This window comes from Phacochoerus africanus, chromosome 2 (assembly GCF_016906955.1).
Source record: "Phacochoerus africanus isolate WHEZ1 chromosome 2, ROS_Pafr_v1, whole genome shotgun sequence".
Lineage (NCBI taxonomy): Eukaryota > Metazoa > Chordata > Mammalia > Artiodactyla > Suidae > Phacochoerus > Phacochoerus africanus.
The window spans coordinates 53,294,728-53,311,973 of NC_062545.1; the positions used below are offsets into that span (position 1 = coordinate 53,294,728).

At 39.6% G+C, this 17,246-nt stretch overlaps 1 protein-coding gene across 3 annotated transcripts in view; it reads right to left on the minus strand.

Moving 5' to 3' along the window:
- The window catches only part of CEP162 (centrosomal protein 162), a 108,969-nt gene that overhangs the window by 19,813 nt on the left and 71,910 nt on the right, over nt 1-17,246 (minus strand). For 2 of the 3 annotated variants that reach the window (XM_047760476.1, XM_047760485.1), the window contains exons 23-25: nt 13,374-14,026; nt 10,060-10,201; nt 7,822-7,920 (exon numbers count right to left, since the gene is read on the minus strand). In XM_047760476.1, the coding sequence (XP_047616432.1) occupies nt 7,822-7,920; nt 10,060-10,201; nt 13,374-14,026 (894 nt within the window). The remainder of the gene's footprint in view (nt 1-7,821; nt 7,921-10,059; nt 10,202-13,373; nt 14,027-17,246) is intronic. The other variant, XM_047760495.1, reaches the window with a different exon arrangement.

Consider the following 17,246-nt stretch of genomic DNA (forward strand, 5'->3'; position numbering starts at 1 on the left):
CTATTTGTAATTCTCTCCTGATTCTTATTACTTTAAAACCTGTAATAATCCATTGCATATGTAAATGGATGCATATAAAACAGTAAGGACATACTGAACTCTTTCTGTGCTGGCTGTGCCTTAGGATAAAATTAGCAAATTCAATCACGATTTACATGGAAACACTCAGTACCTAATAACATTGATAATGCTTTAAAAAAAAAAAAAAGGAACTCATATACTTTGAGGTTAGTTTAAAAATGTGAAAATATAAGCAAATTAAATCAGAGGCAAATTTATGTATTTTAAATATGGGACATCTTTGATATCACCAGTGATGAAAGACATAAGCAGACCTTAATTAGGATGATTTGCTGAAAGGTCAGGGAGATGCCTTATATACCATGCTTTGTGATAGGTGCTGAACATAAACATCTTGTATGTTAAAACAATGATTGTTAAAACAAAACAAAACAAAACCACCTCCCCCCCAAAACGAATAATTCTTGAACTAAGAAAGTTGTTGGAGGCATCATCACACATGCAGTGGTCAAAGAGCACTTCAACTTTTCAATGATTGAAAAATGACAAGGAGTTTGTCATGAGACAACTTTTGTAGCCATCACCATCTTGTGACCACAAGTAAACCATTCTGGGTACACCAGCTGGGAAGTTCTGGTCTCAGGGAAGAAGCAGCTAAGTGAATGAGAATTCTAACAGCATGTGCTATGATGGAGAGATGCCCAAGAAGCAGTGAGGTGATAAAAGAGGGACATGTAACCTGAAGCAGAGGTGGGTTTGAAGGACTCTTAACCTGAGGCAGCCGTGTTTGAATTAAATCTTAACGCTGTAACTTACTGCTATTCTTCCTTTATCATGTGCTAGGTGCTATGCTAAGTACTTTATAGATGTTGTCTCAGTTAATTTGTCAAAATTTACATTTGTTTATAGTCTGATTTCCCAAATAAAATGTAAGCTCCATGACAGCAGGATTTTGTCTTTGTTCTCTTCAGTATTCTTAGCACCTAGAGCCATGCCTAGCAGAGAGGTATTTAACGATTATCTGTGAATAAATTGAGTCATCTTTCAAAGATGAAACATTCATTTATAAGTTACATAAACTCAGATATTTGGTTCTAGACAAAGTATAGAGTGATAACCTCCCTTCATTTATACTCTATTTAAAAGTACCTTTGAGAGAGATAATTGTCTTTACTTTGGAAAAAAATCTTTATATTTCAGTGAATTTATCCACTGGAAGCAACTGGATACATAAGCAAAGATGTATGATCAAAATGTTTCCTGATGATTCAGAGACAAGATGGCAGATTAGAAGGACTTGAGCTCACCACTTCTCATGAAAACACTAAAATTACAACTAACTGCTGAACAATGAACCATCAACAAGATAGAATGGAAGCTACCAAAAAAAGATATCCTACACCTAAAGACAAAGAAGCCACATTGTGACGGTAGGAGCTGTGCTTCTGTGATATAAGCAATCCTATACCAGCCAGGTGGGCAACCTACAGACTAGAAAATAACTACATCACAGAGGCTCTCTCATAGGAGCGAGAGTTTCCAAACCCCATGTCAGGTTCCCCAGTTTGGGGGGGGGGGGGTCTGGCAATTGGAGGAGGGGCCCCTGGAGTATTTGGTGTTGAAGGCCAGCAGGACTTGAGTGCAGGAGGTCTACCATGGACTCAGGGAAACAGACACTGCTCTTGAAGGGCACACACAGGGTTTCATGAGCACTGGGTCCCAGGGAAAACAGGGACTTACAATCTACCTGTGAGTCTTGGAAGGACTCCTAGGAAAGCAAGGGTTGTTTGTGGTTCATTGTGGGGGAAGGACATTGGAAGCAGAGATCCTAGGGAATAATTATCAGCATGAGCTCCCTGGAGGACATCATTTTTGAAAAATATGGCCCCAACCATCAGGGCTGAGAAGTTCCAGGTTAGACAACAAACAGGGTGGTAATGTAGCCCCACCTATCAGCAAACAAGCTGCCTACAGTACTCCCAGTCACACAGATGACGCTAATCACATCCAGAGAAAAAGCACCAGAGGGACAAGACTCAGGTCTTCCTACCAGGGGGAAGGCACCAGTACCTCTCATCAGGAAGTTGGCCACAAGCCCCTGTATCAACTTCACCCACAAGGGGGCAGCCATCAGAAGCAAGAGAGGTTGCAATCCTGTAGCCTGCAAAAAGGAGACCACACAGAAAGCTAGACAAAGTACAACAGTAGAGAAACTTGAGCCAGATGAAGGAATAGACAAAAACCCAAAAGAATGGCTAACTGATGTGGATATAAGCAACTTACATGAAAAAGACTTTAGAGTAATGATGGTAAGGATGATCCAAGATTTGGGGGAAAAAAAACTAGAGGCAAAGATCAATAAATTAGAAGAAACACTTAACAAAGAAATAGAAGTTAAACAATAAACAAGCAGAGATGAACAACATAATAACTGAAATGAAAAATTCACTAGAAGGAACCAACAGAAGAATACAGGAGGCAGAACAACAAAATAAACAAGGTGGAAATCACTGATGTGGTATGGGAAAAAAAAATGAAAAAAATGAGTGAGGACAATCTAAGAACTCTAGGACAACATTAAACACACAAACACTCACATTAGAGGGGTGCCAGAATGAGAAGAGAAAGAGCAGGAGAAAATATTCCAAGTGATAATAGCCAAAAACTTCCCTAACATGGAAAAGGAATCATTCATTCAAATCTGAGAAGCACAATGAATACCATATAGAATAAACTCGAGGAACACACTGAGACACATGTTAATCAAACTCAGCAAAAATAAGACAAAGAGAAAATATTGAAAGTAGCTAGGGAAAAGCAGCAAATAACATACAAGAGAAGCCCCAGTAAAGGTATCAGCTGTTCTTCAGCAGAAACTCTGCAGGCCAGAAGGGAGTGGCATGCTGTACTTAAAGTAATGAAAGCAAAAAACCTACAACCAAGAGTAATCTATCCATCAAGGCTCTCATTCAGATTTGGAGAAATCAGAAGCTTTACATTCAAACAAAAGCTAAGAGAATTCAGGACAACCAAACCAGCTTTACAATAAATACTAAAGGAACTTCTCTAAATGGGGAAAAACAAAACAAAACAAAACAAAAAAAACCCCAAATGGTCACAACAAGAAAATTACAAATAAGAAGGCTCACTGGTAAAGGTAAACACATAGTAAAGGTAGGAAATCATGCACAAATATGACATCAAAATCAGCAATTGTGAGAAGAGGAGGCTACAAATACAGCATACTAGAAATGCATTTGCAGTTAAGAGACCAGCAACCTAAAACAATCTTATACACACACACACTCCTTTATCAAAAACCTCATGGTAACCGCAAACCAAAAATCTACAATAGATACACACACAAATAAGAAAAAGCAATCCAAACACAACAGTAAAGACAGTCATCAAACCGCAAGAGAAAAGAACAAAATAAGGGAATATAAAACACCAAGAAATGGAGTTCCCATTGTGGCTCAGTGGTAACGAACCTGACTAATATCCATGAGGATGCAGGTTTGATCCCTGGCCTTGTTTGGAGGGTTAAGGATCCAGCATGGCCATGGGCTGTGGTGTAGGTCTCAGATACAGCTCAGATCCTGTGTTGCTGTGGCATAGGCTGTTAGCTGTAGCTCCCATTTGACCCCTAACCTGGGAGCTTCTATATGCCATGGGTGTGGCCCTAAAAATGCAAAAACGAACAAACACCAATCCAAAACAATTAACAAAATGGCAATAATAACATATATATATCAATAAATACCTTAAATGTTAGTGGACTAAATGCTGCAACCCAAAGACAGACTGGTTGAATGGATACAAAAATAAGACCTATATATCATGTAACTGGCTGAATGGATACAAAAACAAGACCAATAATATATATGCGGTCTACAAGAAACCCAATTCAGTTCTAGGGAAACATACAAACTGAAAGTGAGAGGATGGAAGAAAATGTTCTATGGAAATGGGAATCAAAAAAAAAAAAAAAAAACTGGAGTAGCAATACTTCATATCAGACAAAACACTTTAAAATAAAAATGGTTATAAGTAACAAAGAAGGACATTGCATAATGATCAAAGGATCAATCTAAGAAGATATAACAATTGTAAAGATATATGCACCACTCCAAATAGGAGCACTTCAATATATAATGCAAATGCTAATAGTCATAAAAGGAAAAATCTAAAATAACACAACAGAGGGGGATGTTAACACCCCACTCACAGAATGATTGGAGAAATGCAAATCAAAACTATGAGGTACCACCTTATGCCAGCCAGAATGGCCATCATCAAAAAGACTACATATAATAAATGTTGAAGAGGGTGTGAAGAAAAGGGGACCCTTTTACACTGTTGGTGGGAATGTAAATTGATACAACCACTATGGAAAACAGCAGGGAGGTTCCTCAGAAAACTAAATTTAGAACTATCATATGATCCAGCAACCCCATCTGTCTGGAGATAACCATAATTCAAAAAAACACATGCATCCAACGTTCACTGCAGCATTTTACGATAGCCAAGACATGGAAGCAACCTAAATGTCCATCAACAGAAGAATGGATAAAGAAGATATGGCACATTATACAATGGAATATTACTCAACCATAAAAAGAATGAAATAACGCCATCTGCAGCAACCTGGATGGACCTGGAGAAGTGAAGTTAGTAAAGGACAACATCATGGGATATCACTTATATGTGGAATCTATAAAGAGGATACAAACGAACTTATTTGCAGAATAAAAACAGACTCATAGACTTTGAAAACAAGCTTATGGTTACCAAAGGGGATAGGTGTGTGTGTGGGGGATTGGACTGGGGGTAGGATTGTAGGATTGGTATATGTACACTGTGGTATACAGAATGACTGGCCAACAGGGACCTGATGTATAGCACAGGGATCTCTACACAATATTCAGTGATAACCTATGTGGGAAAAGAATTTCTAAAAGAACACATATATGTATATGTATAACTGAATAGCTTTGCTTTACAGCAGAAATTATCACAACATTGTAAATCAACTATAATTCAATAAAATAAAGTAGCACCCCCAGTCACATTTTATTAAAAAAAAAAAAAGTTTCCTGCTATTTGAATACTATAGAAAAAACTGGCAACAACCTGAATGTCCAATGATAGGAAATTGGTTTAAAAAAAAAAAGTAATTAAGAGCCTGGGACCTAAGACCAGAGGCCCTGGGTCCTAATGCTGGCACTTCTACATATCACTTGGTAATCTTAAATAAGTTATTTCATTTTTCTTAGCATCAATTTCTTCATGTGTAAAATGGAAATAACAGTACCTGTTCTTTTGGGCTATTGTGAGAACCACCCAGAACCACTTAACACAGTGCCTAGTATATAGTAAACACCTAATAAACAGTAAGTATTATTATTACTATTTGACACTTCTATTATAAAATGTAGGTACAAGTAAACATTAAGAGTCATACAGTGATCAGAGGCCATGCTTGGTACTCTGGATACTGGCTACAAAACAGCCTCACTTAGGCAAGGAACCACACCAGAAATCCTGTCCAACTGTATGTAATCAGCCAGCAGCAGCCCTCTTTCCCCAACTTCAGAGCTTTGGCAGTGGCCGTAACCAAAAGCAGATCCTGAAAGCAAGCCCCACCTGCCCTAGGACCTGACCAACAGAGACATCCAGAAACCCAAACTGAGATGACTGGTAAAGAGCTAACTGTCTCTGCCAAAGCAAACCTGCAAAGTCTGCAAGAGGATACCACTTACTCAAATGCACAGATATCAATGCAGGAACCAAGGATTCCTCCCCACCCCAAATCAGGTAAGTACGACATCACCAAAGAACTAAAAAGCTCTAATAACTGACTTGAACTATGTTGAAAAATTTGAAATCACTCAATTTCCATACGGCTCTATAAAATTACTTTAAAAACAAGTAGTCAACAAACAAAAGAGAATTCACCACTGTTTAAAAATGTACAGTGTACTTTCACTTGCGGCCATGGTGGAAAGACAGGGATTTCCTCAACAACCAGAAATAGCAGATAGTACAGGAAACAACTATTTTCAAATAGTGGCTAATAGCGCTGACATGACAGAAAGGAAACAAACAAAAGATGAGCTCCGTGATTACCTAGTTTGTTGTCCGGAGGCAGTTCTGAAGCCAATGGAAATATTCTGAATGACTCCTGGAGCTCATACAGGCTGGAAATGCTTTACATTACCACCTGCCTGAGAGGGAATGTCTCATAACACACAGGGCATCAGAGAGGGCCTTCAGAGGGTAATGGGGATGGGACTCCATTAGCCCTTAAAGCAGCTATTATAAATATGATCCATATCAAAAGGCAGATTAGCTTTATTCAAGAGATGGAATGCTTTGTTTAGTTTTCCAGTAAATCGGCTTGAAAATCATGTGTCACAGTTTCCTATTTTCAAAATACTTAGCTACTCTCAAACTAATACTGTAATTTGACCCAAACTGACACTGCTCTTTACCTTGCAAACAGAAACACATACTTTCTTCAGATTCTGTAAATTTAGTGCTTATACAACAAAGTTTATGTTCCACTAAACACCGAAAAGAATGCATAATGCTGAATGATAGTCTTTTTTTGTCTTTTTTTTTTTAGGGCCGCACCCATGGCATATGGAGGTTCCCAGACTAGGGGTCTAATCTGAACTGTAGCTGCTGGCCTACACCACAGCCACAGCAGATCCGAGGCTCGTCTGCGACCTACACCACAGGTCATGGCAACGCCAGATCCTTAACCCACTGAGCGAGGCCAGGGATCAAATCCATAACCTCATGGTTCCTAGTCGGATTTGTTTCCACTGCGCCACAACGGGAACTCCCATGAATGATAGTCTTTTAACTAGAACAAGATTTTTAAAATGGACAGTTACATAATTGTGGAGTACTTTTATGTCAGTCTTTTTGTAATGCAATTTAGTTTTATGTTTTGTTTGTATCATGATAAATCCTTGAATAATAAAAAACGATGTATGGAGTTCCCGTCGTGGCGCAGTGGTTAACAAATGCGACTAGGAACCACGAGGTTGCGAGTTCCGTCCCTGGCCTTGCTCAGTGGGTTAAGGATCTGGCGTTGCCGTGAGCTGTGGTATAGGTCGCAGACGTGCCTCGGATCCTGCGTTGCTGTGGCTCTGGTGTAGGCCGGTGGCTACAGCTCTGATTCGACCCCTAGCCTGGGAACCTCCATATGCTGCAGAAGCAGCCCAAGAAATGGCAAAAAGACAAAAAAAAAACAAACCAAAACAAAACAAACAAAAAAAAACCCCAACAAAAAACAATGTATATGCTTCAAAGAACAGAATGTACATCTTATCTGGTTTTTCATATATTTTGGAATCCAAAAAGGATCTCAGAGTTAATAAAAATGGTGAGTTTCCAGAAAAATTTACTTCCTGTAATGACATTCTTCTTGGTTAGCCAGCACCACTGTTTTTTACCTATCCGTTAACCAAATTAAATAGTCTTAGTTCTTAATACAGAAATGCCCTTAACCACCCAGTTTTACCTCCTGAAAAAAATCAAATCAAACAAAACAACCATACCAACCCATCCCATTCCCCCACTGCCCAGGAAACAAAGACAAACATACAAATAACTTAATAAATATTTGAGCTTATCTGGAGAAAGCAGGCTTCCACAAATATTTCCCTGATGTGATAGGTATTTCTGGGTTATTTCTATGCATTTAAGTTAAAGAATTTTTACAGAAATATGTATATGATTGAAACGGCTGAGAAAAGCTTCTATTAGCCCAGTATTTTGGTTACTTACCTCTCTCTGCAGGATTTCTTCTCGAACTTGAGAAACTACAAGAGACTCTTGTTTACCCTGCAGTTCGTTAACTTGATTTTCGAAATGTTTTAGAAGTACCTAGGAGGTTATGTTAGAAGTACAGAAATTAATAAAGCTTTTCCTTGAAAATTATTTGAAAAAGTTAAGAAAGTGAACTAATGACTTTTATTTGTATTAAAAAAATAAAAAGGATGCTAATATTTTAAAATTGTCCAACTCTAACATAAAAATCAATTGCCACAGAAATAAAGTTCACTGAATAAATTCAACATTAAATAAATCCATTATTTTGTTTCTTTCAACATTTAATACCTAATACCACACATATTATAAATTAATAACTATGAAACTACTTGGCTTCTTTATATCTAATACTTTTCTTGTCAAGGCCTGAAAAATACCACTTAAAAGTCTAAACATTTTGAAGAAAGTGGCCGATATTCCTATTTTGTAATTGAGAGTTTTTATTAAAGAGCTATTGACTAAACAAAGATAGTCTAAAATCTGTGAAATCTCATATTTTTAGACAAAGAAATTGGAAGTAAATATAAATACTTCCATCAAGAAACTGCAAAATCTTAGAAAAAAATTCATCTCTCTTCTACCTAATGATTTATCTCACTGTTTTTACAATCAGACCATGCTGACTTCATTTACTTGCCAACTTACAATCTCTAGGAAAATACCATTTACGGCCCTATGGCATGATGACACTACCATTCCCCATCCCTCCTAGACCTCTCCTTTTGATTTGATCACTTGATAGAATGTTTACACACCCATTCCTCTGAGGGGAAAAAAACTAGAGAAGCAATCTGTAAGACTGTATAATGGTTACTTCTGAAAACACTTTAAATCATTCTTACTCTGGTAATGAAACAGTCAAAGTTCTTTGTTTCTGAGCTATCTGAAGTTAAAGACCTCATTACACCTCACCCTTTGATACATCAAATACTTCAACATGCATCTCCTTGTAATAGGGGCGTTTTTCTCACAAAACCACAATAACCTTTTTACACCTGAGAAAACTGACAATGACTTTATAATACCTCACATCCTGTCCATACTCAAATTGATGTTTTTTGTTTAAGATGCTATTAAATAATTACAGATGGGAGAGGTGTTAATAAGGTAATTATTTCTTCTTTATCTTCTCTTTATGGCCACAACTATGGCATAGGGTAGTTCCCGGGCTAGGGGCTGAATCAGATCTACACCTGCCGGCCTACGCCACAGCCACAGCAATGTGGGATCCTCAACCCACTGAGGAAGGCCAGGGATTGAGCCCACATCCTCACGGAGACTATGTTGGGCTCTTAACCCACTAAGCCTCAGTGGGAACTCCCAAGATAATTATTTCTTGAAGTGTCTGTTCCTCAGTTTGTTTTTTTAAAATTAAAACCCACAAAAAAGATGAAGAGCACAATGAACATTCATATACAGTCTTTAAACTGAATTACCAATTGCTAACATTTTATTATATTTGCTTTCTTTTCTTTTTTCTTGGATACACCATTTGAAAGGAAGTTGCAAGTTCTATTTTAATGCTGTTTTTTTTTTTGTTTTTTTTTTTTAAACTTGCAAATACCACAGGTGGGCCACACAGGAGATATTCATCAATACACCATGTAACACATATACTATCCAAGGAGGAAGACACACTTGAGGAAACGTAGTTGAGCTGTCACCACGCCCGTCGTGATCCTCAGAAGACTATGCTTCATACTGGCTAGAGTTGTGTACATGTCTCTGTTCATTACTCATCCTCAGTATCTGATTGTCTATAGACTAAGAATCATTACTTGTTTCATGAATAACAGGGGATGGGGAAAGAGTGACTAGAATAATTACTTGTCAGGCGGGACTTGGGGTGGAGGGAGATGCTTAAACATTCAGTTTCAAGTGCTAAGGTCCCAATCACACTAGAGGTACCCCTCAACCACCTATTACAACCTACTTAGGGGAAGAGTTATTTGAGAAATATAGGGACAAAACTGCACACACACTTATGTAGAGGTATAACTGTAAAGTAGAATTATTAAACCCATATATGCCAATGGGGTCATCTTCTATTAAAAAAAAAAATCAAAGCAGCAATAATTTCTCATTTCTACCACCAACCCTAAGAAGTCAAATTAAAATATTTCCAAATATTTTGGCAAACGTTCTGAAAAAAAAAAAATCGCATTGCAGCCAAAGTTTACTCAAGTTACCTACCTCTTGAGTTGCTACTTTACGATTCAGTTCGGCTACTTTGGAAGAAGCATTTTCTACTGCATTTTGGCAAAGGAGTTTCTCTACTTCCCTCTGATGAGATGCTTTGAGAGATGCGATATGTGCTGCAGTATCTTCCTTGAACCTTTAGAGCAAAAGAAAAAAACCACACATAAAAGCAGCTCTTTGACCTCTAACTCAAGCACAAAAATAGATTAAGAAGCCTGGGAATTTAGGAAGCAAAGGGAGAGAGGGCACTAATATCTGTTGCACTTTATACATTATTGCCTATAAGTTCTTACAACCACTCCACAAGATCACTCTTAGTTACTCAATATTACAAAGGCAAACATCAGTTTAAGAAAGAGAGATCTATCTAGGGTCCCAGATCAGTGAGTTGCAGAGCTGGGGGTTTGACCCCCGCAGAGCTGGACCACGTCCTCCCCAAGACCCCATTCTGGGGCACTTTCTCAGAGAAGCAAAGGTTCTAAATATTCTTTTTGGATTTAAAGCAAAGACTTTTCCATCTTATCTTTTAAGATAAACAGATTTATTGCCCAAATTCTTTAGAATCTCCAATGCTTCATCTCTAGGAAACACTCGCCAGTGTTTGGTCCATGCACAGGACTCCAGGGCTAGCTGCGTGGAGAATGAAATGATCCTTACGGGCATTCTCAGGACAAAGGGTAGTCTGAACCAAATTAATCTGGACCACTAAGTGTGAGAGGCTACTCCTCTATCTCTGTGACAAAATGTATGCATTCAGCAGCAGTTCAGTAAATGGTGAAGTTATGACTAAAAAGCTGATACATTTCTAATAGAGAAACATTTCCTCTCTTATTGGAAAAATTATTAAAATATAACACAATTTTACTGAAAGCAGATAGTTAGCAAATCACTGTTGATACTTCTTAATATGGCAATTCCCAAACTACAAACACATCAGCTGCTTATTTGACTGTAAGAATACTTCTTCATGGAAACAGTGGAATTAGGGTCCTAGGAAAAGTACCCATGATATAACTGTAGTAAAAAGCAGCCTAAATCTGGGCCTAGGAAAGGTTACTTTCACTTCTCAGGCCCAGAGCTAAAAAATTATACATTATATAGATGAAAACTTACAGAAAAAACCTGAATATTAAATTATTTCTAAGAAAGAATGTGATTCTTTCCAAATAGTTTCATGACTACTATCATACTCATGACTAAGGGAACAAGACTTGATATGGAAAAGATATGGTTGCCGTGAGGACTCAATGAGATGTGGCTGCCCATCACCCACGAAGCATTTGTTAGGTGCTCCCTATGTCCATTCTCTGGTAGAAGCCCTGAACTCTCCAGGTCCTACCTCTTCCTGCATTCAGGCACTCATTACATATTCTGATGCTTCCAACTCTGGGTTCCTTAAGTCAGTCAAATGTACTGAAATCCTTGTCTCTGAAGGGGATAACATTATACAGTTTTAATATATGTTATATAACTTTGTAATTAATAGGTTGCTTCACTAACATTAAACTACATGCTTTTGCATACCCTAAACCTTATTTTAAACCTGATAATCAAATCTATTATTGCCTATAGGTTGCAAAAGAAGTATAATCTTACATCAGTTTTCAAGGAGCTATAAGGTGGTATATGATTAGTACTTTTTTGGTACATAAGTGACACCGGAGTTGGAGGTGGGAGCAGGAAATTTCTAGGAAGCTCTAGCTATTTTTCCTAGAAAATCAAACATGACTGAGTAAAAGGCAGTGAGGAAAAGGTGAGTAATACCACCCTCTCTCTTTTTTTTTTCTTTTTTTTTTTTGTGGTTGAGTCTGCAGCATTTGGAAGTTCCTGTGCCTCGGAATTGACCAGAGCCACAGCAGTAACAATGCTGGATCCTTAACCCACTGTGCTGCCAGGGAATTCCAAATAATACTGCTCTGACAGTAGTATTTGAATGACTCTGGGACCTGAGATGTCAGGTAGAGAAATTCAGTCTCAATACTTTGGGAAGCTGGGAGTCACCGGAGGGCAGAAAGGCTCAGATCCAGGAGGACTTACAGAATAATGGTTTTTTAAGCAAGATGACTGAGGGAGAAACCGAAATCAGGGAGATCAGGGTGGGAAAACTTGCCTAGTAAACCAGGGAGGCCACACTACAAGAAGGAAAAAATCAAAATAAATATTTATAAGGAAGCATCCCATAGGCAGTGAACCCATGTACAGAGATAGGGAAGGTGGGAGATGGAGCTAGTCTACAGTAAAAAAGAAAATTTAAGATACTACTGATTCTAAGAGGCACAATCCAATAAATTTTCAGATTGGACATCTGAGCTCAGGGAAGAGAATAAACCTTGAATAATAAATCTAGGAGTCATGGTTTATAGAAGCCATAGGAATGGATGAGTTTAGCAAAGGAGAAAGAACAGATGGACAGAAAGCCAAAAAGTGAACTTTGGAAGAAAGCCAAGTTTTTTTGAGGAGGAAGAATGAAAAAAGGAGTGAGGAGTCAGTTAAAAGGAGCAGAAAAGGAGCTTTAGTCAGAGCTGCTAAGTCATGGAGGATAAGGGAGGACACCCTTTCAGGAAAGGCAGTGTAGTGGACAATGTCATGGAAAATGAGGTTGGAGAAAACTCCACTGATTGTGAAAGGCCATTGTCAGGAGACCAGGTTCAAAAGAGAGGATGACAGCCATGCTTGGATGAAGTCCAGGGAAATAAAAGGAGAGGCTACTTGTGGAAAACTGGTACTGGAAGGCAGAAAGACTAGGACTTGCTTTGACCAAATCAAAAAGCCAATGGCAGCAGATGTAAGAAGGCTCAGGAAAGAGACTGGAGAGGGTGCCTGGAGATTCTGAGAAGGAAAGGGTAAATGAGTACAGCAGTTCTAAAGGCATGAATAGAGGTGATCACAAGATCAATACAAAGTTATTTTGGAAAAGAGGACCTTTTCCTCTTAGAATGTCAATTTTAATAAGAGCTGTTTTCTGCCAGCCATCTGCTCAAGGCAATCATAAATGATGATATGCACTTGCAGGAAGGCCCCATGGGTCAACTTCTTTAAGCCATTTGGATACGTGCAGAAAGACAAGCCTGGTCAGCTCAAGGACTGGGCCACGCTGGAGACTCAAATTCATTAGAATCTGGGCTCCCAACAGGTAGAGGATCCAACTCTGAAACTGATCTATGCTTAGTATATAATACAGTTTCTTAAAATTTGGTTATGAATTTAGTAAACGGTCAAACTAATTATCCAGGGGAAATATACATCTTATAATATTTAATTTCTTTATCTTTTTATGTCCCTATATACTGACAAATACACATTTTTACCTTTTCATGGAATTTTCAAATTGGTTCACTGCTACTTCAGATTTCATCTTCAGCTCATTCCTCTCCACAGTTAATCTCTCCAGTTCATTTTTCAATCTGCAGTTTTCTTGTAAAACCTCTGAAACATGGGCATCAGTAAAAGCATGTGGTTGGTAAAGCCTGCCCTCCAGGGATCCAGGGAAGGAGTTTGCGTCTCCTTTACCTGGGTGCAGACCATCTCTCTTCAGCCTTTTGGTGGTGATTTCCTCTCCAGCCTTGCAGTGCTGATGTGAGAGCATCTTTCTCCTCTCCTTCTGAAGCCTCTCCACAGTTTTGGAAAGGTCCTGTATCTCTCTCCCCTTTGCAGCCAGCTCCTCATTGAGCCTGACCAGTTTAGCTTTTGAATGAGCCTGTTCCACCTGGAATTCTATAGACTGGAAATCTTTATCATCTTTATCATTTTTCTTGAGTTCCAACTCCGCATTCTGGTGTTTAAGAACATCTATTTCGGCTTCAAGGTTTCTCACGGTGCTTTGGTGACTTTCCTTAACCTCCTCCAGTTCCTTCTCTAGTGCTTTCACCCTGGAGGGGCTGTCGTGTTGGTTCTGGGCTGCCTCCTTTAATCTGCAGGCAAGCAGCTGCTCCTGCTCCTCAAGTCTCTGTTCATACTGGATCTGTGGAAAAGAATTCATTTAACGCCAAACCACGGTTCAACATTCCATTAGTTACCAGAGCCCTGCATTCCCCCAGGTCCTGCCTCCTCCTCACTCAGCATCCCTCACATATTCTGATGCCTCCAACTCCATGTGCCTTGAATCAGGCAAATGCACTGAAGTCTAATCTCTGAAGGTCATACCATTACATAGTCTCAATATGTGTTACTTAATTTCATAATTTTACATTGCTTCGTGACATTACACATTTTTATACACCAAAACTTATTTTAAACCTCACAAGCAAACCCATTATTGTGTACCTATCTCTCTGCAAGTTGACAAACTACACTCCCTGAGGATAAACACAGAAAACAGTTGGGGTTACTAATATCTGTGACAAACAGCACATTTTCAACTTTCTTACATCGATTTAGAAAACTCATGGGAGTAAGTCAGCTTAGAATTTGCACATTAGAGCTTTATTAGCAAAAAACCTCGGCGTTCCCGTCGTGGCGCAGTGGTTAACAAATCCGACTAGGAACCATGAGGTTGCGGGTTCAATCCCTGCCCTTGCTTAGTGGGTTAACGATCCGGTGTTGCCGTGAGCTGTGGTGTAGGTCGCAGACGCGGCTCGGATCCTGCGTTGATGTGGCTCTGGCATAGGTTGGCAGCTACAGCTCCGATTAGACCCCTAGCCTGGGAACCTCCATATGCCACGGGAGCGGCCCAATAAATGGCAAAAAGACAAAAAAAAACAAAAACAAAAACAAAAAAACCTAAAAGTCTACTCAGGAGGGAGCATGATGACTTTTGTTCATTCATTCAATGAATATTTACTGAGCTACAACTGCATGCCAGGTTCTGTGTCAGATCCTAGAGATAAACTCAGTTCTTGACTTCAAAAAGTTCATAGCCTAGGGATGAGAGTGACATAAAGTTTCAATGTCCTATGATAACCGCAGTAATGGGCCTAAGAACCGATTGTGTCTGGAGGCCTGAGGGAAGACTGCATAGAGAGCACATTCAAGGTCAGTTTTCATGGTTGAGTGTAAGTTTGGGGATAAATGGAAGCAGGGACATTTTAGAAGTAGGAAGAGCACATGCAAAGGCAGATGGGTGCTTGGCGTGTACTGGCCATCAGAAATGAAAGGAGGAAGTGGCAGGAAGTGAGCAGAGGCAGCAATGGGATGGAGTATGGATTAGAAAAAGGAAAAAGGGAGGTAGACTGAAAGTTAAAATGGGGAGGGGTTGGAATTCATTCTTTTATTTGATCAGTGGAATGTTAATAATAATTGTAGTTACGATAATTATTTATTGAGTGTTTGCTACACTCCAGGCACGGGACCAGGGCTTTACACATACTCTGCCTCAGCCTTCTCCATAGCCTATTAATTAGATTAAAATATTTATCGAGCATTTACTCTGTGCCAGGCACCTTGTTGAATGATGGAATAAACAGGGAAACGGTGAGTACAAACAGAACAGTCCCAGCCATCATTAAGTCCAGAAGCTAGATGGGGAGAGAGGTCATTAATGATCCATCAAAATGGCTGTAAACGTGGAGGAAGGAGAGGTGCACAGGCTAGGGTGCCTGCACAGGCACCTGTCTACCAGGGAGGCCAGGGAAGGTTTCTCTGGGGAAGTAATGCTTGAGTTGAGAACTGAAAGACAGGAACGCCTTCACTGTGGAAGAGATGGACAGAGCATACTGGTCAGAGGCACAAAGCATACACATTTTTGTGGCTGTAAGAAATGAGGCAAGTAGGGAAAACAGTTCAGTATGACTGGAGAGAAGCATGGTTCCAGCAATCCACTCCTGGGCATCTATCCAAAGAAAACCATGACTTGAAAAGATACATGAACTCCAATGTTCACTGCGGCACTATATAAAATAGCCAAGACAAGAAAGCAACCTAAATGTCCATTGACAGAGGAGTGGATAAAGAAGATGTGGTACATATACACAGTTGATTACTCAGCCATAACAAGGAAAGAAATAATGGCATTTGCAGAAACATGGATGGACCTAGAAATTATCATGCTAAGTGAAGTCAGTCAGACAGTGAGGCACCAATATCATATGCTATCCCTTACATGTGGAATCTAAAAAAAGGGCACAATGAACTTCTTTGCAGAACAAATACTGACTCACAGACTTTGAAAAACTTATGGTTTCCAAAGGTGACAGGTTGGGGGTAAGAGGGGATGGCCTGGGGGTTTGGGATAGAAATGCTATAAAACTGGCTTGTGATGATCGTTGTACAACTATAAATGTAGTAAAATTCACTCAGTTAAAAAAAAATAAAGGAAAGAGAAACTGCAAAAAAAAAAGAAAAGCATGGTATGAGGAAATGCTGGAGAGGAAGGAGGGGCTAAAATAGATATATGCAGACTAGTCAGGAGCTTATGACAGTAATCAAGGCCATTTTCCTTCCTTTTTTTTCTCTCCTTCCTTCCGTTTTTTTTTTTGTCTTTTTAGGGCTACATCTGTGGCATATGTAAGTTCCCAGGGTAGGGATAGAATTGGAGCTGCAGCTGTCCGCCTGCACCACAGCCACAGCAATGCTACATCAGAGCCACGTCTACAACCTATACCACAGCTCAGAGCAATGCTGGATCCTTAACGTGCTCAGGGAGGCCAGGGATCGAACTTGCACCCTCATGGATACTAGTTGGGCTCGTTACCACTAAGCCCCAACAGGACCTCCCAGGCCATTTTAAAATTAGTGATAGTAGTAGAGTGACATGGATTTAAGAGGAACAGAAAGAATTTAGGAGGAAAAGTGGCATAACTGGCAGTAAGTCAGTTATTATCTCTCTTTTACATATGAGGAGACTGAGGCCCAGGGAAGGTAATTAGAGGAAAGTCATGAAGTGGTAATGGTGAAACTGGGCCTAAACTGAAGGGCAGTCTGGCCATAAAGGCCACCTTTTCTTTTTCTTTTTTTTTTTTGTCTTTTTGCCTTTTCTAGGGCCACTTCCCGCAGCATATGGAGGTTCCCAGGCTAGGGGTCTAATCAGAGATGTAGCCTCCAGCCTACACCTGTGCTTACAGCAACACCCGATCCTTAACCCACTGAGCAAGGCCAGGGATCGAACCCGCAATCTCAGGGTTCCTAGTCGGATTCGTTAACCACTGCGCCACAATGGGAACTCCAAGGCCACCTTTTCTGCTGTGCTACTGTCTCCTGTATGTGGCTGGAGTGGGGGTGGGGTGGGGGTAGGGTGGAGTCTGCCA